This window comes from Ailuropoda melanoleuca, chromosome 5 (assembly GCF_002007445.2).
Source record: "Ailuropoda melanoleuca isolate Jingjing chromosome 5, ASM200744v2, whole genome shotgun sequence".
In the NCBI taxonomy this organism is placed as follows: Eukaryota; Metazoa; Chordata; class Mammalia; order Carnivora; family Ursidae; genus Ailuropoda; species Ailuropoda melanoleuca.
Window position 1 is genome coordinate 129,100,490 of NC_048222.1, and position 22,393 is coordinate 129,122,882.

A 22,393-nucleotide genomic window follows, 5' to 3' on the forward strand; every position below is an offset into this window, starting at 1 on the left:
ATACCAGCTTTAGGACGATAGATCTCAGGTAGCCAAGAAAAGTCTCTTTATTTGGAATCCTCAAGTCAAATGCTTTGCTCTCAAACACAAGGATGGTAAAATAAGTTTTGAGAAAGCCACAACAGTTATACAGACCCAGAATACAGACAAGAATCATGGAATCTTCAGAGCCTACAGGATACAATGAGCAAATTCAAGGTAATCATTTGTTCATTCAGGATTGGTCACCTGTTCCACATGTAGATTTTAGCATAGCAATTGTCTCAAATAAGACTAACGAACTCAATGTTTTCTAGATTGAATTTCTGACAGTCTGAGATCATTTAAGATTCTAAATGCACTGAATTACATCAAAAATATTGAAAGGATATGTGACATCTCTAGGTTTCTCTTTCACCTCACCAGGGACTTTAAGAGGCATAGCCAGGAAAAAACTTAAGGTGGAAAAAAGACAGTCTCTTCAATAAATGGTGCTGGGAAAATTGGACAGCTACATGCAAAAGAATGAAACTTGACCACTCTCTCACACCATACACAAAAATAAACTCCAAATGGATGAAAGACCTCAATGTGAGACAGGAATCCATCAAAATTCTAGAGGAGAACATAGGCAACAACTTCTATGACATCGGCCAGAGCAACCTTTTTCACGACACATCTCCAAAGGCAAGAGAAATAAAAGATAAAATGAACTTATGGGACTTTATCAGGATAAAGAGCTTCTGCACAGCCAAGGAAACAGTCAAAAAAACTAAGAGACAGCCCACGGAATGGGAGAATATATTTGCAAAGGACACCACAGATAAAGGACTGGTATCCAAGATCTACAAAGAACTTCTCAAACTCAATACACGAGAAACAAATAAACAAATCATAAAATGGGCAGAAGATATGAACAGACACTTTTCCAATGAAGACATACAAATGGCTAACAGACACATGAAAAAATGTTCAAAATCATTAGCCATCAGGGAAATTCAAATCAAAACCACACTGAGATACCACCTTACGCCAGTTAGAATGGCAAAGATAGACAAGGCAAGAAACAACAATTGTTGGAGAGGATGTGGAGAAAGGGGATCCCTCCTACATTGTTGGTGGGAATGCAAGTTGGTACAGCCACTCTGGAAAACAGTGTGGAGGTCCCTTAAAAAGTTAAAAATTGAACTACCCTATGACCCAGCCATTGCACTACTGGGTGTTTACCCCAAAGATACAGACGTAGTAAAGAGAAGGGCCATATGCACCCCAATGTTCATAGCTGCATTGTCCACAATAGCCAAATCATGGAAGGAGCCGAGATGCCCTTCAACAGATGACTGGATTAAGAAGCNAAAAAAAAAAAAAAGAGGCATAGCCAGATCTATCATTCTAACTGCTACTGCAGTTTAGAGACTTGACTATCTGCTTTTGATACTGCAATTAATTCTTTTTAATGAAGTTGTGCCAACAGAACAATTTTAAAAAGAAAGACAATAAAGATCATACTCTCTCTTCTATAATAAGCAAGCAGATACCACAAAGAAAACTGGAGATAGAAGCAGTTCCTAATTTGGGCCATACCACTTACTTTCCTCCCAAAGTTTACCTTCCATTCTCATAGAATGTGAGTAAATAAATACATTGCAGCAATACTTGAAAAAAATCATGTTTCCTTTTGCAAAATCCTCTTACATTTATACACGTCAAAGAAAAAAATATTTGTTGTAGAATCCTACCTGTTGTATCAAGACCCCTAAGTTGCCCATGAACTCGATGAATATTTAACTTGGCTGCGATTTCTTTGCCTTTTTCTGCTCCAGCATTCGATCTGAGAGATCCAGATGACTGAGGCTGCATCTTAGTGGCATGGACATACCTATCAAAATTTGATGTTCTACCAGGTTCTGTATTATTTGAAGTCTCTTCAACCACACCTCTTTATGGAAAAAGAAAAAAAAAAGTATAATGGTTAACATTTAAATAATATAGTTCAGTAAAAACATTTAATAAGCAGTTTTATTTAAAAAATTCGTTTTAATTAAACCAATATTAATAAATTTTTCAGTGTTTACTGAAAAATGGTATGAGTAAAAACAGTACAAACTTTTAAAAATCTACTTTGTTATTCTATAGTGATATTTGAAATTCCAATACCAATTTTGAGTTTTAACATTAGAATTTCAGAAATGTATTTAAAAGGTTATGGCTTGCTCTTACATCCAACAAGAAAATTATGGTTCAAATTAATAAAATCTTTCTTACCTGTTCATACGAACTTGCGTAGCAATTCTGTCAAAACACAATGCGACTAGAGAAACATGAGTCACACTTTTACTAGGAGCTGTACTTGGAGATTCTTCCACTGAGGCTTGTAACAAACATAAGTTTACCTAACACACAAAACATCATAAATTTCAGAGATAAAAAGTGAAATATTATCACTTAAACATAAGATATACAGGAAAATGAAAAACTACTGTTAGGAATGGTATACCTAAGTGTCTGAGAGTAATGAAGATAAAGCTTATAAACACAGACTCATAAAGTAATCGTAATTCAATTTTTACCGGATGGATGTGGAATATTTTATTAAATACTACCTAATATTCCACTTACATATACTATTTATATTATTACTTTTTACATTAGATCATCAAAGGAATAAGATTTATACTCTTGATATTATAATCTATTCTACCACCATTCAGTTTAGTAAATACAAAGGATAAAAACCCCCAAAATGTTCTCCTCTTTCAGGAAAACTTTTAAAAATATTAAATTGTTACCTTTGGTATGCTAACATTAGCCTGAAGACCTTTAATTGTTACATTATCCTGCTTCATTACAAGATTTGTCTGTGCTTGTCCTTGGTTAGTCGTTCCTATGGTAGCATGTTCAGTTTTTGTTCCTCTAACATCTTGTTTGGAAGATAGCTAAAGAGATTAAAGCTGAATTGTTATTTCACAGAACTTTCATAATTTCCACATCATCCAACAGCAACTTGCTTATTCACTGTGCTCCCTTATGCCCATCTATATGCCTGCTGCCATCCAGTTTAGCACCCATACTCTTCAAGTCCAAACCTTGAAAAGCTAGGAAAAATACTGGCAGCTTTAGGGATGAGAGAAGTGATATAAAATAAAGTGAAATCAGTCTATAGAGAAACAGACAGAAAAAAATGGCAATAGGTATTATTTTAGAATCACTAAAATATATTTATTTGACAGCATATTTTGGATTTGATAATTGGCTCCTTGTTGACTGGGAATATTTTCAAATTTCTTTTGATGTGTACGGATCTACCTTGGCTACCTATATCACATGAAATGCCAATGTTTTGAATAGTTGGATCATTAAAAATAGTCAGCCTAACTTTACCTTGCCTCTGGTCTCTAGCCCAAATATGACCCAGATAAATTTCAAAGTCAAATGGAGAATCACAGAAGAGCACCAGGGTATGACTGCTAAGAAACCAGCCCCATAGCTAGAACTACAGCATAAGTAGACTATCACACACCAGGAGATGGTGACTTGATTCATTGAGATGAACAAAAATAATCTCAAAAATATTAAGATACAAATTATCTAATCACAGAGAAAAGTCAAAATAATATGCAGCTTTGCTTTCTTAGAAAATGAATGTACCAGCCTGAAGAATGCTCATTCACTTAGGACCAAAGCTCTTTAGGAAAAGCTTACAATTAAGCAACTTATGAAATAAAAGAAAAAAAAATAAAGCTATAAATTTAATAAATATTTTATTGCTATTTAATCCATAGTATATACATGGTATCTCTTAAGGAGCCAATAACATATAAAGACTATTTAGAAATGTCCATGTATTCCAATTTAAATGGCTAATAAAATTTTAATACCTCAGTGTTTTTTCAAGTTCAGATATCATGTATACATGAAGAGTACTCAGTTTGCTAAACTCATTGAATAAAAAATTCTTACATTTTCTGAGAAGGTAGTCTTGCTATTTTGGACAGCCTCCCTGAGAACTTTGGCATGGAGATCATCTACAATTGCAGCTGGATGGCGGGTACTAGCGCAATGAACCATTGCTTCAATATACCTGAGGGAAGAAAAATAATAAATGAAGAACTTCAATATCACTTAATACTATGGCTTAGTTTATCTAAATTGTTCCGTTATGTTCCATTCTAGATTTCATTCATGGTAGTTTTGTCTCCCTTAGGCTATAAGCTCCTCGCAGGACAGAAAAATCTATTATTTCCCCTTTATTCCTTCATTAAGTAGTAGTAAAAATATCAAAAATAATAATTAGTTGCTGGGTATTTGATCATTTTATGCTCATCAGCCCAAAGCAAAAAATGAAAAATATAATGCAATATAATTATTATAATATTGCAATTATTTATCCTGAAAAAGTAACAAATGATAACAGGCCTTTTTAAACATACTTTCATCTTTGTTCAACCAAAATAGCCATCATCAACATTCTTCTTCATGAACACATATCACATACACTAATCATATCACATATACTAAATCATTTTATAAAATCGTAGTTACAAACTATATTTTTCAACAAAATTAATACCTGTCTAACGCTTCAGCCACCAGGGGAGTCAGAACAATATCAACAGTCCCTTTTACTTCAACTATGGCTGTGGTCCTGGTCTGAGAGACTGGCTGATCCAGGGTCCACTCTTCCGTCAATGTTTCATCATCTGTGTTATCAACAGTTTTCTTTTCCAGAGGAGTATATGGTGTACTATAAAATTGAATAAGCAAAATCCATATTAAAAAGACCATGAAGAAGACCAGAAGTTAGAGTTTCCTTAAGATGAATGACCACTCAAACATTTATTTCAGCTAAAATTTTCATGAAATCAGACTAGATATGTTATGTCCCAAATGCTTTGTGGAGACAAGTGAGTTGCAAAAATGCAAACTGATCAAAGATGGTTAATACAAGTAAGAAAAGTAAGAAAAGAAAAAAGTAAGAAAAAAAAAGTTGATGTATTTACTTGATGGGGCTTTTCCAAAATATGAAAACTACAATACTGAATTCATGTTAGCTCCCAATTTCAATATGCCAAGCTATGGTCTGCACATTATGTCCAACAGAAATGCTAGTGGCTGCTTATGAATGTTGGCAAAACCATGACAGACAACAGAGTTGAATTATTTATGGTAATTAATTCATTTTTTAAAAATGTTCCAGGGTACTTGGGTGGCTCAGTAGGTTGACCATCTGCCCTTGGCTCAGGTCATGACCCCAGGGACTGAGGCCCGTATCAAGCTCCCTGCTCGGTGCAGAGCCTGTTTCTCTCTCTCCCTCTGCCAGCTGCACCCCCTGCTTTTGTGCTCCCGCGCTGTCAAATAAATAAATAAAATCTTTAAAAAAAAAAAAAAAGTGTTCCAGAACTAATCTTATTTTTCTTTCATTTTCCCAAGGCCCTAGACAATTCTTGCCACACGAGGGCCAATGAAATATTATTTGTTGGGGCACCTGGGTGGCTCAGTCATTAAGCGTCTGCCTTCAGCTCAGGGCACGATCCCAAAGTCCTAGGATCGAGCCCCACATCAGCCTCCTCCTCTATGAGCCTGCCTCTTCCTCTCCCACTTCCCCTGCTTGTGTTCCCTCTCTCTCTGGCTGTCTCTCTCTCTGTCAAATAAACAAATAAAAAAAATCTTAAAAAAAAATGTTATTTGTTAAGAATGAATAAATAAAAATGAGAAGCTGTAAGAAAAAAATGAAATAAAATGCAAAGCCAACTAGTTACTGTTTATAAGAAATGCACTTTAAGTGTAAATATTATAGACAGGTTGAAAGTAAAAATAATAAATAATAATGGAAAAAGATACTCCATGAATACATATGTATCACTAAGCCTAAGGAAGCTGAAGTGGCTAGATATCAAAGTGGACGTAAAAGAATTACAACATGAGCTAAAGAGCAAATCTGAGTAATGATAAAAGGATATAAGCAGACACAACACTGTGTAAAAACCACTAAGAGTTTCAAAATACATTAAGAAAAAACTGATAGGGGCACCTGGGTGGCTCAGTTGGTTAAGCGTGTGCCTTCAGCTCAGGTCCCTGATCCCTGGGTCCTGGGATCGAGCCCCACATTGGTTCCCTGTTCAGTGGGGAGTCTGCTTCTCCCTCTCCCTCTGACCCTCCACCCTGCTCATGCTCTTTCTCTCTCTAATGAAGAAATTTAAAAATCTTTTTAAAAAGATTTTAAAAACCTGATAGAACTGAAGCCAGGAATAAATTAACAACTTCAATTAAACTTAACTACTTTCCCAGCAACTGATAAAAATGGTGAACAACAAACCAGTAAGCTTATGGGAGATTTGATAACACCATCCACCAACTCTGCCATGTGTAGAACGCTATTCCATCCAACAATTGCAGGAAACACTTTCCTTTCTACTGCTTGTGGAACACTCACCAATACAAACTACAAGCTGGGGTACAAAACAAGTCTCAACAAATGTAAAGATCAAAATCATAAAGAACATACTATGTGATTACAAGAAATTAGAAACAAATGATATCTTTTAAAATTCTCAAATATGGGGAAATTAAATACTGCATTTCTAAATAAGCCATGGGTCAAAGAATTAAATTACAAGGGAAAATTTTTAAATAAAAAAATAATAAAGTTTATAGTCAAGTAAAGAATGGTTATTTCTCAGAATAAACTCTACATACCTAATAATCAAGAAAGACTGACTTTAAATTTAAAAGTGTATAAAAACTAATGATGTGCTGTATGGTGACTAACATAACATTAAAAAAAAAAAAAAAGTATGTAACTTCTACTTACTTTGAAGTTGATCCTGAAAGTTGCATTCCTCTGTCTAGTAAAGAATTAGCTGTGAGCCCCTGTTTGATAACCTAAAATAATATAAAACATTACTCACAGTCTAGAATCTTAATGTTATTTGTTCTCTAATTTTATGCTATCAACTGGTATTTGTGAATATCCAGATTACCTTGTTAATATGACTTTGATATGTACAATAAAAATACTCAACAGATAGAGGTGCCTGGGTGGCTCAATTAGTTGAGTGCCCAACTCTTGGTTTCAGCTCAGGTCATGACAGTTCAATTCTACTCAGGAGCCAAAGTACATGAGATCACATTTCCTTAAAGCTCTCACAAATTTCCTAATGAAATTTCAATGAAATTGTAACTATTGATACCGTGGTCTGTAACTCCTTAATGATCTGGCCCTTATTTAGGTCTCTAGCCTCAAAATGAGCAGTCTCCCTGCTAACTTACTTATGTGAACTGACTTCTTTCCCGCCTTAGAATTTCAGCAAGGCTCCTGCTTGTACTTAGGTCTTCCCATCATCAATTTCTTCTCATATTTTAAGTTTCAGTTTAAATATTACCTCCTCAAATAGACCTTTCATATCAATACAAATAGGTAGCTCCACCCCTCATTATTCTCTATCCTAGCATCTTTGGATTATCTTCATAAGACTCTTCTCAACTTGTAATCATATACTCTTCTGTTTTATCTATTAACTGTCTGTCTCCCACACCTAAACTCTAAATCCTATGTCCGTTTTCCTCATCACTGTATATCAAATGCCTGGCACCCAATAGTATATAATAAATATCCGAATTAAGAATGAATAAATTAACATTTAAGACACTTTAAATAAGTGTGTATGTTTAAGTAACGATATACCATATAAGATTCCCACACACAGTTATTCAGTTCCATAAGATTTTACCTGCTTAATTTTGTTCTTTAAAATCATAAAAGATTCTCTTATAAATGTATAATTTTATAAAAATAGCTTTCATATTTAGGCTATTATCACTAAATTTATTTTTATGTATTTTCAGTTTTCCTTTAAAAAGCTATTTACAGAATTCATTACAGAAATGGACAATAACCAATTCCTGCAAAATTATAAGATCTCAAATGTCAAGTGCATGAAATTGGATTTGCACAGTAGCAGTTACAGATTAAGTAGAAAGAATACCAGCTACTAAAAACAATTTCACAATTTTATTTTTAAGACACACAAAAATTTGAATTCAGAGACTGGACCTTAATCTTAGATTATAATGTAGACAGAGACTATATGTTAATTGATTAACACTGTGACACTCAAGTCTGAAACTATTCCTCAATTTGAGATGTTTAAATATAATACTCATCAATAACCCTGAGATTTATTGTCACACAAGAAGCTATAACTTCAGAAATTCTTTCTTTCAGAGGTAGTTAAAATGACTGAAAGAATAATTTTGGAAACATCTTAAAAATGGATTTATCTAAGTAAACATGTCAGTGGAAACTAATGATTTGGTTTATACCTTAAAAGTTGGAACAGAAAGCTGTTCAAATGATGATGAACTTTCTTCACTGGTTGGAGTATCCAGATCCAGGGGACGATGCAATGAGGACTTAGAGGTTCTTTTGTTAGTAGGGTGCTTCACTGACCAATTAATTACCTGGAACTGAGTAAGGTAAGTCTGATAACAATTCATCACAGGTTGTTGAGAAGTAATCTGTTCACTCTCTACTGTTTTCTCAACCTCTACAACATACGGATGTTCTATAACGTCATCTTCTCCACCTAATGCAGAAACAAACGAAGCCTGGGAAGGATGAGTTTTGAATGGCAGAGTTCGGGGATCCTGAATGCTTTCTCCATGGCCAGTAAGCGGTCCCTCCACACTGTGATATATGGAACCCCTACTGTAGTCAATCTGCTGTGCTTGCTTTTTCTTCTTTTTTCTACCTGGATAAGTTCCAGGGCCTTCATCACTACTAATGGGCTCAAATTCTTCAGCTGCAGAAAAGTAGGCTTCACTATCAGCCATTGACATGCTGGAATCCATTGACCGATATTGATGAAATGAATTGGAGTCTGCCGATGGTGTGTATGGGAATGAACCAAAACTTCTTCTCTGCTTTGGTGAGTCTAATACATTCTCATCACTTCGGGAGACATCACTACTAAACTGGACTCCAACTGTAACAGGCTGCTTGTCTCCATAAAAAGCAGCAGTAAGGCTCTTGGTACTCCCAAGTCGAGTAGAACATACAGAGGCTTGTCGTTTCAAGGGAGATTTCAAAGGAGATTGACCTACTGACTTTTCCTGAGTATTAGGAGACATGGGGCTGTTTCCCGAAATTTCTGTGGGAATACTAAAATGGAAAGCAAAGTTATTACCATTTACTATACACCGTATAATTTAAGCATAAATAGAAGTACTTATAAAAACTTTATAGTTTTAATCATTTATTTTACAAAGGAAAAATCTAAATCTTACAATGAAATATCTAAACAAAGTAACAAAACTGCACAATATGTGTTCATACCCCATGTAGTTCCAAAAAAAATTAAGGAAGTTTACAACATAATAAAAACTGAAACCCAAAGTATAATCTTCTGTCCATAATTCGTGGACACTAATGCATTTATAACTTTTTTTTTTACATCCTTTAAAAGTTTGTCCAACAAAATATACCAGGGCATTGATCAAATGAGCGGGACTGAAGGAGAGGAAGAAGTTATACATAGCCCCACTATCATGACCTTCAGCAACTGATGCTAGTGCCATTTACTGAGGCAGAACAAGTTGAGCATGAGAGGTACAAGGTCACTTTTTATAGGCTGAGTTTGAGGTCTCCATGAAACATACAAGTAGAAATATCAAAAAGGTAGCTGGGCCTATAGGGATGAAAGTTTTGGCTAGAGTTTTACATTTAAAAGATGTTGCCTACAGATCACAATTGAAGCCAAACAGTTATTGAGACTGTCTAGGGAAACAGTAGAGAGTGAGTGGGGATAAAGGTACAGAACAGAGTCCTGAGCATCCAGAACATCTAACAAATGGCAGGCTGTAAGAGGAAGAAAAAGAAGAAATGGAGGGAAAAAAATGGAGGGCATGGAAATAAGGAATAAGAAAAAATAGCCAAGGAGGTTGGAGGAAAATCTAAAATTTTCATATCTGTGGGATGGCAAGAAATATTTCTTTTCACTATATTTTTCTGTATTTTCCTATTTCTGGAACGAATATATCTGTGTTAATTTTGTAATTAGCAAGACAACAGCAAATGGACATTTAAAAATACGTTCGGGAGGAGAAAAGAATTTTCTATAGTGGGTGAGTTGAGAGGAAAAAGGTTTTTTTTACCAAAATTTTAAGTAATTATAATCTTACTATAATTTCTAATCTAATCTAGTTTCTAAATGTAATTGAATACTGACCTTACTTGGCCATCATCTCTTTTTGCACTATGCAAGAATTCTTTTTGTACCAAATGGTCATCAGCAACAGAAGAGGGACTTTCCTTTTCTCCAGCCAATAAAGGCTGAGCAGCACTAGAACTACTGTTCTCTTCTGAGGAAGAGGATGAGCTATGAGATCGTAATGGTACTTGAAGACTAAGGTGCTGAGTTTTTCTTTCTACTTCTATTCCCACTGATTTGTTTTCCCATTCTTTCCTCTTCATGCCATTCACATTACCTGAATAAACAAATAAAAAAGTAGGTTACATGAACATAATAATATTAAAAGCAATTTATGAAAAATAAGAGCACTTAATCCAATTCCCTATTTTTATAAATATAATCATTTTCTAAAAGCACAAATATGCAATTTCACAAAGCAATATGCCAAACACTATAGAAAGATATTTACATTACATATGAATCCAGAGTCCATAGACAGGGAATTTTTTTCTTATTTTTTTAAACTTCATTTCAAAATTTTCAAACTTACAGAAAACTTTAAAGAATAATACAAAGCCACCACATATCTTTTACTTGGAATTACCTATTTTAAACATTTTGCCACATTTGCTCTAATATGTATAATATATACATAATATTTTTTGAATTGAGAGTAATTTGCAGACATAGTGACCTTTTATCCTAGATCGTTAAAGTGTTTATTTCTGAAGAACAATATGTAATCACTATATAATTATTGACTTGGTAAATTTAGTATTTATACAAAACTGTTATCTAATCTACCATGTGCTTTCCAATTTCCTCAATTGACCCGATAATGTCCTTTAAAGCACCTCTGCCCCTTCCAGTACAAGATTCAATCTAGGATCATATATTATTGCATTCAGTTGTTATATATTCTTCAATGTGGAACATTACCTTAGCCTTTTATAAGAGCCCTATGACACGTTATATAAATTGGGGGTGGGGAAAATGACAATCCTAAATTGCTTAGATTAAAAAGAACAAACAAACAAACAAAACTCCTGCCCAGTTTCTATTCTCCTCCAGCCATCACTGTGTTACCAAAGAAAGAGGAGAATTTGCTCTCTTCCCTCTTTTACGCCATGTGTAAATTCCCTGTAGATTTCCTTCCTTCCCTTTGTGATGGTTAAACTTTGATCTGCAGATCGGAAAATCGAGCAGTGTTTATAATTAGTGCCAGCTGTAGTACAGTAGAAAGAACACTGAAGTGGCTCTGATGGCCCTGACTCTAGTTTCTGCTTAGCCATCTGATTTTGTGCAACTCCATCTCAGTGATGAGCCTCACTTTCTTCACTATAAACAAGGAAAATATAGAACTCACATGGTAGCTTAAAGATTAAATGAGAAAATGCCTGTGAAAACCTTTAAAAATAAACTTATTCAAATGTAAGAGTAATATTGTAAGAAAAATGATCAATTTTATTTAGCATCTTTCCTACCCTTTGAAACTCAAGAACTTTTGATGTTTGCAGATTTTATAGGATAATCTACTCTTATTCTAGGCAAAACTGCTGAAGTCAAACAACCTTAAATAAGATTTACATACTTATGTATTCATATTTAGTGAAAAATCATTAAAGCAAGAATTTGGTATATGTAGTCTAGCTCTTTCTTCTCAGAGCTCCTTACACATGGGAAATCAATGAACTTTTAAAGTTAAAACTTCTTCTTTCCTCCCTTTTTGTCTATGGACAAAAGGCAGTGTTATTAATGTTTTCGAATAGATCAAGGGAAAAAGGCTAACATTAGTAAAATATCAAGACTTTTCCACATTTCACTTCTTGACAGCATGACAACTTCAGCAGTAAATACTGCACTTAATTGTAGGAACATACAACTAAAAAACCCAAAGGAAAATCCACTTCTGAAGTCTTCAGAGAAAAGACACTAGAAAATCTAAATCCAGTATACTTAAAGCCACCATTTACTGCTCATACCACACTTGTGTATAGCAAAGTTATCCTACAGGGTCTAAGGAAAGGTAACATTTCTCTTCTTGAATGTTCAATTTTAGTGATAAGAATATCCTGCAAAATAGGTGGTAATATCAAGGCCAACAGTATAAATATTACTATTGTAAGTTTTCCTATAAAAGTAAACTGGTAAAACAACTGTTACCTTGAAGCATAGCTATTCTTAAGTAAATCTCTGGAAGCTGAGGTCTAGGAAAATAAAGATATATAAAGAAATCTCAGAATAAGCTTGGCTAGGAAAATCACCAATGTCAATAGATCTGAAGGATAGACCTGCTTTTGCCTTGTGTAACTGTAAAAAACTCACTAGTCTTCTCTGGCTTTAGTTAAATCACCTGCAAAACAAAGGAAGATTATACTGAATCCTACCTATGAGACTGCTCAAAAAATTGAGTTGAACAAAGTTAACACTGAACTTCTCTCAGAATGGCATAAGGATAAAGACAAAAAAGATTAGTACAAGTAACAAAATAACACATTACCATCTACAATTTTGGGAATTTCTTTAGTAATAATCCATTCTCCAGGCTGGAGCAGAGACTGTCCATAATACATATCAGACTCTGCACTCGTGCTTGAAAATGCAGAACTACTGGAAGGTGTCAGCTCTTCAAGTTTGAAGAAATCTAGGCCAGTTACTGTGCCACCAAAGAATCTGCAGCCACCGAGACAACCACACTTGTTCCTACACCTCTTATTCTTCAGGGTATCATCTGGCCACAAAAACCACAACCTAAACAGAACCCAAAACAAAACAGACAAAAGCAACAACATAACAAAAACTCATTAGGAAATAAACTTTTTGGCAGGTAATTAATTAAAAATAAGTTAATTGTTAATATTTTTAAAAGACAAAGTAAACACAAAAGCTTATTTTACTGTGGAATGTCTAACCATTTTGTTTTTCTTAAAAAAGGTCTCACCATGCTGAGATGAAAATAAGTAGGAACAGAGAGATACAGCATACATAAAAAAAAAAAAAAAAAAAGAACTAAAAAGCAGCAAATATAAAGATCAGGCATTTAAATCCGATTTAAAAACAGTAGTAAACATTCTCAAAAGGACTAAAAATTTTAAACATTAATGTAAAAAATGGATAAAACTATTGGTACAGATACTAAATAGATAATTTATCACCATTAGCATTTGAGAGCCTATTTCACATGGCAAATGCACCAAAATACTATAAATGTGGCGCAAATAAATTTATTTCTCAATAAAACAAAAATAATGCATTCTATATATATTAGAGGAAAAAACTGTAATAATTTTGTAGTAAGGACTCTGAACGAAGTATTAAGAATTAGGACAATGGGAAAAATGTGTGTAAAATTCTTTAGGTTCTGTGAATGATCCACACAAAAGCATGTCAGTATATATTAACTCTCCTACTTTCTTTAAAAAATATTATATAATACAAATATGGGAGATATGTCTTTATTCCTCTTTTTTTAACCTTAAATAATAAAATCACCTTCTATTAATAGTCTTGTTTTTCTAAGTATTTTTACATGCATTATCTCATTGGATCCTCAGGGCCCCCAAGGAAAACAGAATAGGTATTATCATTTTCATTTTACATTCACTCATTTATATTTCTTACATATATTTATTTGTGCCTAGTATTGTGCTAGGTGAAACCAACAGACATAGTCTTATCCATATGAAGTTCAGAGTACAGAGGCAAAGACAAGCCACAAACAAAATATCTAATGATAGATTATACTGAGTGCTATGATGTAAAAACAAAACAAAACAAAAGAAAAAATCAAGCTGTTGTGACAAGGGAAACAGAAGGAATCTTTCAAAAAGTAACATTTGAGATGTGAAAGATGAGATGAAATGTATCAAGACAGAAGTGAAATATCAGTCTAGAGAACAAAAGGAAAATTATGTGAGAAAACCTTAGGATTAGTGAGAATCTGACATATTATTTCAGTTAAATGTTGTCAAATTCAAATCATTTCTCTATTTTAAAGTATTCAGATTCAGTCACTCAGCAAACTATTGTAAGCGCTATCAAAATAAAAGACCTTATATATTCCACACACTTTTTTAGCTCATTTGTGTAGCAAAAAGCTTAGTAAAATGCATGGGCTTGCATTCATCTAGACATGGGTTCAAATTCCAGCTGTGCCACTTAATAACTCTAGGACCCTGGTCAAGTTAGTTAACATTTCTGAGCTTCAGTTTCCTCAACTGTAAAAGTGGTCTGATATACCTAATAAGACTGTTTTGAAGATTAAATGTGAAGCACCTGATATAAAATCTAGAATACAGAAGTTGTACAACAAATGTAAGCTCCCTTCCCTACCTTCATTACAATCCAATGCACTAGTTCTCAACTTTAGCTTGCATTAGAATCACCTAGAGGGCTTAGTACACTCTGGAGAGCAGGGCTGCACCCCCAGAGCTTTTGACTGAGGTCTAGTAAGACCTGACTATGTAAACTTCTAACAAGTTCCAAGGAGCGGGGTGTGGGGGGGAACTCACCACTGGTGGTGGTGGTTTGGGAACCATACTTTTCAAAAACACTAATCTAAAGAAACTAATGACCTGTGTGTCCAGTAACTTTTCCAGCTATATATATATAACCTCCTGGGAATCAAATATGCACAAAGGCAACCAAAGCTAAAGGTCAATGAGTTCCCACATTGGGAGAGGCAATTCCCAATATGCCCTAAACATCCCTACCTGTTCTTGCTGGGTATGCCAAGAATGCAAAGTCCTGACCAGGCCACTGCTTGGGATTGTACTGGCAGTAAACAACCTAAAGAGATGAGGTAATGTCTCACCCTGGAAAAGCGTAGGTTTGCTTCCACTTACTCTAAAAGTGGTAGGATCCTTAAGTTCAATATTCCTCTTCTATAATTCATCCCACTGTGTGTAGACATCCCTTCATGGACTTTTTGTGTCACCTCCAAAGGATTCATGAATAGGGGTATATAGCAAATAAAAATAAGTTTGTCCTATGCAATGTATGGGGCAATATGACACACCTATACTAAAAAGTTATTTGTTGTTTATCTGAAATTTAAATTTAACTAGGCATCCTATATTGCATCTGGCAACCCTACTTGGAGGGCGCAGGGAACCAATACAAACACATATGACTCTGGTTTGTGCTTTTGTTGTAATAAAGTTCCTTGTCTTTATTGGAGTCTTGTGTCTTCCAGCAGCACCCATGAAACTGTGGCAGGCTAACTTGTTAGCTTGCAAGTAGGATAAAATCCCACTCTTCACAATTATTAACAAAACGGAGCACTGAAACCAATCTAAATGTTTGGATTTACTTGAACACCTGGAACTTGAATCATGTGGTGCCATTTCCTTCACTTCATTAGCACCTTGTTCTACCATCTGACCAATGAATTAGACCCAGACACTTTGTTCATAGTAACTGGCTTCCTGAACAATAATTAAAAAAGAAACCAAAGTTTTTTTTAAAACATCATTCTCCACACACCCGCTTCCATACTCAGATTTACAAGATGTCAGGATCTTAAAGTAACTAAAAGATTAATGTAATCTCAGTAAAAAAAAAAACTCAGAATTTTTAAAAACTAGAACAATAGTTCTTTTGGGAAATTAATAGATGAAAATACCTAAACGTTTGTGATGAAATGGAAAAATAAATGTGCATTAGGTACAAATTTTTACCTCTGTATTTGAATACATATTTGCAAAAAATCTATTTACACCTTTGGCTGGATTTATACAAACACGCCATACAAAATCCAGATAGTGGGGCACCTGGGTGGCTCAGTCGGTTAAGCATCCGACTCTTAATTTCAGCTTAGGTCACGATCTTAGGGTCATAAGATCAAGCTCCCCATTGGGCTCTGTGCTGAGCATGGAGCCTGCTTAAGATTCTCTGCCCCTGCCCCCCCCCCAAGTGTGCGCATGCATGCACTCTCTCATTCTCTATCTCTCTAAAAAAACATAAAAAAAAACAAAAAAGCAAGAGTTTTATGTAAAGAAAAAAAAAGGGAATAGAAAAAGAAATAAGAAAATACAGATGCTATGTGATTACTACCAAAAGAAATATTTTCTCAAATTAGTACAAGAAATTACAAAGGTTAAAAACTGATATACTTGAATATACAAAAAATTAAAGTCTGTACATAAGACGAAAAAAATTTAAAAATGAAACAAATTGTAAAATATTAGCAACAGGGACTACTAAAAGGATATAATCTATAAAGAGCTCTTAAAAATTGGTAAGAAATACACCAATATGCCAATAAATAAATATACATAGAATAATAATATGCAATTCACAAATGAGGAAATAAAAACCACCAGTAAATACATGAAAAAAGTATTAATCCCAGAAATAAAGAAATGCAAAGTAAAACAAATATCATCTTTCAGTTATATAAAACACATAAAGGGTAGCAAAGATGCAGTGAGACACAGACTCTCCTAAAAAGCCATTGGGCATATAAAGTGAAATAATGTTTCTGGGAATTCGGGAATGCATATCAAAAGGCTCAGTTTTTAGCACAGTCACAGCCCCCCCCTTCTAAGGAAACTATTTAAAGGGAATTTAAAGAACATGTGGGAAAAGATTTTCTGTGCAAAAAATGTTCCTCTTCCATTACGTATAATGAGAAATTTAGAAACACTTATCTACGTGTTTAATACATAAGGGCAATGGCTAAATAAAGTACAATATATCTTTTTGATGGTGTATTATCATTTGTTTGAAAGGAACTTTATAAAATTTTCAGTCATATGGGCAGAAGCTTAGGACATTAAATTTAACACAAACATGCAGAATTTATAAATACACAATGATTTCAAGTATAAGAAAGATACATTAAAAATATGGGGAAGAAATATGACAAATTCAGTGTGGTAAGGTTATGGTAATTATTTTCCTTTATTTCATAATAGTTTTCTCTAATTTTAAAATAAGCTCATATTTACTTTATAATAGGGTAGATGGGGATGGAAAAAGTTATACTGGCATTTTAAATGGACATGATTCAGTAAGAGGCTTTGGCAACTTTTTAAATGGCAGATACAATTATTTCTTAATGATCGTTTCTTGAGGATTAGATTCCCTTAGTTTTCCTTGCAGTTGTAAGAGCCCACAAAAGGAAGAGTTTTGTAGAGTACATGGTGATAGCAATGATGTTTTCTAGAAATGATGAAATGGAAGTAGAAGGCTCTGGTGAGAGAGAAAGGGGGCAGTGCTCCATAAAATGTTATTTGGGATCTAGAAATTTAAACTCATTTCACTGCTAATACACACTGTATGGGCTTAGAAACACATTAAAAAACAGTGTTATTTCCATCAACCACACCATTACCAGAGATGAGATATACAACATATTTACTTAAATATCAGGTTCTTATACATTCACGGAGGTGTACCCAGCACAATCATATTATAGTCTTTATGTAAAATATTCCTATTCCTAACACTAGAATTTCTTCTATAATTATAAGGTAATTTTCATCTGAACTTGGGACTATTAACTTCCTTAAATTTCACTTACCTCTTAGTTCTGGCATCATGAGTTTCTAAGAAATGTCTTTGAGCCTCATGTTTAGAATGATGATCAGCAGCTAATGCAATATCAACAGTAATGAGTCCTAAATTGGCTGACCCTGCTTCAAGCCAATAGGCCCTCCGTAGTACTGCAGGCTGAAGTCCAACTCTGGAATTATTTAATTGTTCAATGTACTGTCTCACTTGAAAATCCTGAATTGCAGCACTTATTCCTTCCCCAACCGACTGATTGTGGAGATTACAGTTTGCAACTCGAATTGCACCCATCTAAATTGAATGAAGAAAAGGAAATAAAACTGTAGTTTCTGTATTCTTAAGCAACTTAAAATAAACTACAGAATATTTATTTCAAATTGCATGAAAGAAGAAGGGAAAAGAGAAAAAGGAAATAGAAAAGAAATGCAACAGAATAAAAGTAGACATTCAATTAATAAAAAAGAGGATAAAAGGAAAAAAACACAAGTCAAAAAGAAAACAAGAGGAGGAGGAAAGAAACGATGGTAGTAAGTAATAAAATCACAGACTCTTAACAAGGCTTAATTTTAAGCAGTAACCCACAAAGCACAGGTGGCAAACAAATGTTTTCAGGAGCCAGGCAGGATATAAATGTACAAAACCTAAAGGCATTCACAATTAAATCTTTTAAAAAATGCTACCAATTTAATCTCTGCCATAAAAGCAACCTCCAAGTTTACATCCCCGCCATAAAGCACAGTTAATGATAATTCAGTTAGAGTAAAATAGTAGTGAAAGCATGCTAAGAAACAGTCTAGAAGACAACATGGACGAGCCAAAAACAGAAAGCTATCTCCTGGAATTCTGTTATGTTCTGTGAGATGGCAAACTATAAATGTGTGTTCTATCTCAAGAAATGGACGTTTTGGGGCGCCTGGATGGCTCAGTCAGTTAAGCAACTGACTCTTGATTTCGGCTCAGGTCATGACCTCAGGGTCCTGAGACAGCTCCATGTCTGGCTCCAGGCTCAGTGGGGAGTCTGCTTCTCTCTTGCTCTCCCTCTGCCCCTCCCCCCTGTCCCGGCTCACAGTGGTCTCTCTAAAATAAATAAATAAATCTTAAAAAAAAGAGAAAGAAAGAAATGGAAGTTTGGTTTGGTAGAAAGGAAAAAGAACTACACTGGCCAAGAAATAGACAAGTGTACCTTTAGATTTGTAGCACAGCCATGCTCCACAATATAAATATCTGCTCCATCTACTGCTAAACGAGTCATAGTGTATTTCAAATCATCTGAAGTTGGACAAGGCCCAGGAATACAACTCAACTAAAAAGAAAAACAATTGAACATTTAATTCCTCACCATCAATTCACCATTTTGATACTTAACGTCTGCTGATTTAAATACAATTTTGGTTACATGCGTATTTTTTTAAAAAGCCAATTTAATCTCATTTTTTATAATGAAAAATGAAATTATCAGTAAATAAAGTCTTACTGATTAGAAACTAATCATAAGTAAGGATGTACCATTTTCATTCAAAAGGAGAAAGAAGCAAGTATAAATTGATAGAATATATAACTTGTTACTAAAACTCACAAAGAATAGTCAAAGTAAACTGGTAAGTAAACAGTGTCACAGGATTATTAGGAACTGTACAGGAGTTTAAAGTTGTGAGATTTTCTTATGAGTACTCTATAATACACAAACACACACACACTTGTTTTCACAAATATAGCAACTATAAATTTTATTATGATATCTAAGGATACTCCATACAAATTTAATATTGTTTTACTCCTGAAACAGATTTGGTTACGGTTAAGTTGGAAGAAAACACACTTCACCTACTTCGATGAACTTCTTGGGAAAATGGCAGCCCTGAGTAAATTACTGGCTCAATAGCATGCAATTGTTCATTAGTGGCACAGCCAGGACTACACACAGGTGTCTTGCATTATACTCAGTGTTCTATAAAAATAGGCATACCATGGAGATATTGCGGGTTCCATTCCAGACCACCCGCAATAAACCAAATATCACAATAAAGCGAGTCAAATGAATTTTTTCTGGCTAAAATCAAAAACACAAGAAACAAGAAGTGTTGGTGAGGATGTGGAAAAAAAGGAACCCTCGTGTACTGTTGATGGGAATGCAAACTGGTGGGGCCATTGTGGAAGACAGTAAGGAGGTTGCTGAAAAAAAAATTAAAAATAGAACTACCCTATGATCCAGTAATTGGACTACTGGGTATTTGCCCAAAGAATACGAAAATGCTAATTCAAAAGAATATATATACTTCTATGTTTACTGCAGCATTATTTACAATAGCCAAATTATGAAAGCAGCCCAAGTATCCCCTGATAGGTGAATGGATAAAGATGTAGTGTGTGTGTATGTATATATATATATACATACACATATATACACAATGGAATATTACTCAACCATAAAAAAGAATGAAATCTTGCCATCTCTGACAACATGCATGGATCTAGAGAGTATGATGCTACACAAAATAAGCCAAAGAAAGACAAATACCATATATCTCACTCATATGTGGAATTTAAGAAACAAATGAACAAAGGGGAAAAAACAGAGAGAAACAAATCAAAAAATAGACCTTTAATTATAGACAGCAGATGGTTACCATAGGGAAGTGGGCTTGGGGCTGGGTGAAATAGGTGAAAGGGGTTAAGAGTACACTTGATAAGCACAGAGAAATTCATGGAATTTTTGAATCATTACATTGTACACCTGAAATTAACATAATACTATATGTCAACTACACTGGAATTAAAATAAAAATTAAATAAAAAATAAATAAATACTGCTAAAGATGAAAAAATGAATTTTTTAGTTTCTCGGTGCATATAAAAGTTATGTTTACACTTTATACTATAATCTAAGTGTGCAACAACATATGTCTAGGAAAAATGTACATGTCTTTACTGCTAAAAAATGCTAATCATCATCTTAGTTTTCAGCAAGTCATAATCACTATTCATAGAAATCATTGTAACAAATATAATAATGACCAAGTTTGAAATATTGCAAGAATTACCAAATGTGACATACAGACATAAAGTAAGCAAATGCTGTTGGAAAAATGGTGCTGATAGATTTGTTTGATGCAGCGTTGCCACAAACCTCCAACTTGTTAAAAAACAAACAAAAAAACCCCACAGTATCTGAAAAGTACAATAAGACAAGGTATGTCTGTGTATTTCCCCCACACAAAAGAGACCTAAAAAACCCTGATCTAAAATGACAGAGGCACATCAATGATTGAACTTCATGAATGGCTGACTGCAAAGGGACACAAAGTAATTTTCTAAGGTGATAAAAGTGTTTAATTTTTAAAATTTTTAATACAACATAAACTTTGAATCTTAAAAAAAAAAAAAGGAAGGAGGAGACACCTACAAGTGTGTATGAATTATCCATAAGGAACTAATTGGTTGACATATAACTAAGGATTCCCTAGACCCTGGCAATATGTTTATAACATGAAAAAAATAATTTTATCACTAATTATAGTGGTTTCCTTTATTGTCAGTAAATAAGCAGAGATTTTGGACATAAAATTAAAAGCAGGATGAATTGTTTACAATTCACACTAATGTAATAGCAAATAAACATAGTATGTACAAAAGAAAAAAAAAGGAAAAACACATATAGGGAAGAAATTAGAAAGAAAAACTAAACGATTAACAATGGTTACCTCTGTTATAGAATTAGAATAAAAAAAATATTTTTGAACTGCCATGTTTTCTTGGCAAATGCCAACTTTATTAACCACATTATAAAAGAACAGGTATGTTCCAGGGAAGTCTAAAAACAATGTCATGTAAGGAATTTAACCTTCCTCTTGCTTCAGTTTCTATATCTTCTACATAAATATATAGCCATATCCGAAAGAATGTTAGTAACACAAGAAAACATGAGAGTTAACAGTAAATATGTAAGCAGTAAGATATAATCTTTATAATATCTCCATTTGTGAATCTGTGTTTTAATAATTACCTCATACATTAGATACTTGCAACTAAAATAACTGGCTACAAATCTGCAAAATAATTTTATTAATTAAGAAAACTGAACTATAATGTTTACTTCATGGCTATGTGTATTTGATTTAAAGCTGATATCTCAATCTTTCATTTTAAAAAAATCCATAAATGTTTATAATACTGCTAACATAACTGTTAACATACCTTGGATTCACAGAACCGACGGTCAAATCCATGCTGACATATTATTACTGATTTAGGTCTTTCCAGTTCGTACTCTCGACATACCACATGAAAAACAAATGTCTGTCCCCACTCCAAGAGACAAGCTAGCTACAAATAAGCAGTGACAGGTTGAGAACAGTGTTAGCATTCTAAACACGTGTTCAGAGTTCAAAAGCTTATCAAGAATATTAATACAGTTTGAAAGAACCCAAATGCTATCTTATACCTGATGCTACATAATCCACTTGTTAGCCAGAATCATGATTTTTCTACCTTGACATCATTTATAAGCTTATGTTATTTTTCATTTGTGAATGACAAAATGCATGACAACTGAAAAATTCAACTTCAGCAACTTACAAAGTAAGTACATTCCTTCAAGGTTATATCTTCCTTCTCATAAAACTAACTGGAATCCTCTCCACAGAAAAGCACCTAAAATTCTCTACCTAATAATAAACAAAGCTTGGATGTGAAATTACTCTCTAATTATC

The 22,393-nt window shown here is 33.9% G+C and overlaps 1 protein-coding gene across 6 annotated transcripts in view; it reads right to left on the minus strand.

Annotated features, from left to right (window-relative positions):
• The window catches only part of KIAA1109 (KIAA1109 ortholog), a 193,467-nt gene that overhangs the window by 96,559 nt on the left and 74,515 nt on the right, over nucleotides 1-22,393 (minus strand). For all 6 annotated transcript variants that reach the window (XM_034661658.1, XM_034661659.1, XM_034661660.1 and 3 more), the window contains 12 exons: nucleotides 21,879-22,007; nucleotides 18,868-18,987; nucleotides 17,695-17,975; nucleotides 12,670-12,920; nucleotides 10,206-10,464; nucleotides 8,302-9,139; nucleotides 6,791-6,861; nucleotides 4,550-4,723; nucleotides 3,940-4,060; nucleotides 2,769-2,915; nucleotides 2,245-2,372; nucleotides 1,719-1,918 (listed from right to left, as the gene is read on the minus strand). In XM_034661658.1, the coding sequence (XP_034517549.1) occupies nucleotides 1,719-1,918; nucleotides 2,245-2,372; nucleotides 2,769-2,915; nucleotides 3,940-4,060; nucleotides 4,550-4,723; nucleotides 6,791-6,861; nucleotides 8,302-9,139; nucleotides 10,206-10,464; nucleotides 12,670-12,920; nucleotides 17,695-17,975; nucleotides 18,868-18,987; nucleotides 21,879-22,007 (2,719 nt within the window). The remainder of the gene's footprint in view (nucleotides 1-1,718; nucleotides 1,919-2,244; nucleotides 2,373-2,768; nucleotides 2,916-3,939; nucleotides 4,061-4,549; nucleotides 4,724-6,790; nucleotides 6,862-8,301; nucleotides 9,140-10,205; nucleotides 10,465-12,669; nucleotides 12,921-17,694; nucleotides 17,976-18,867; nucleotides 18,988-21,878; nucleotides 22,008-22,393) is intronic.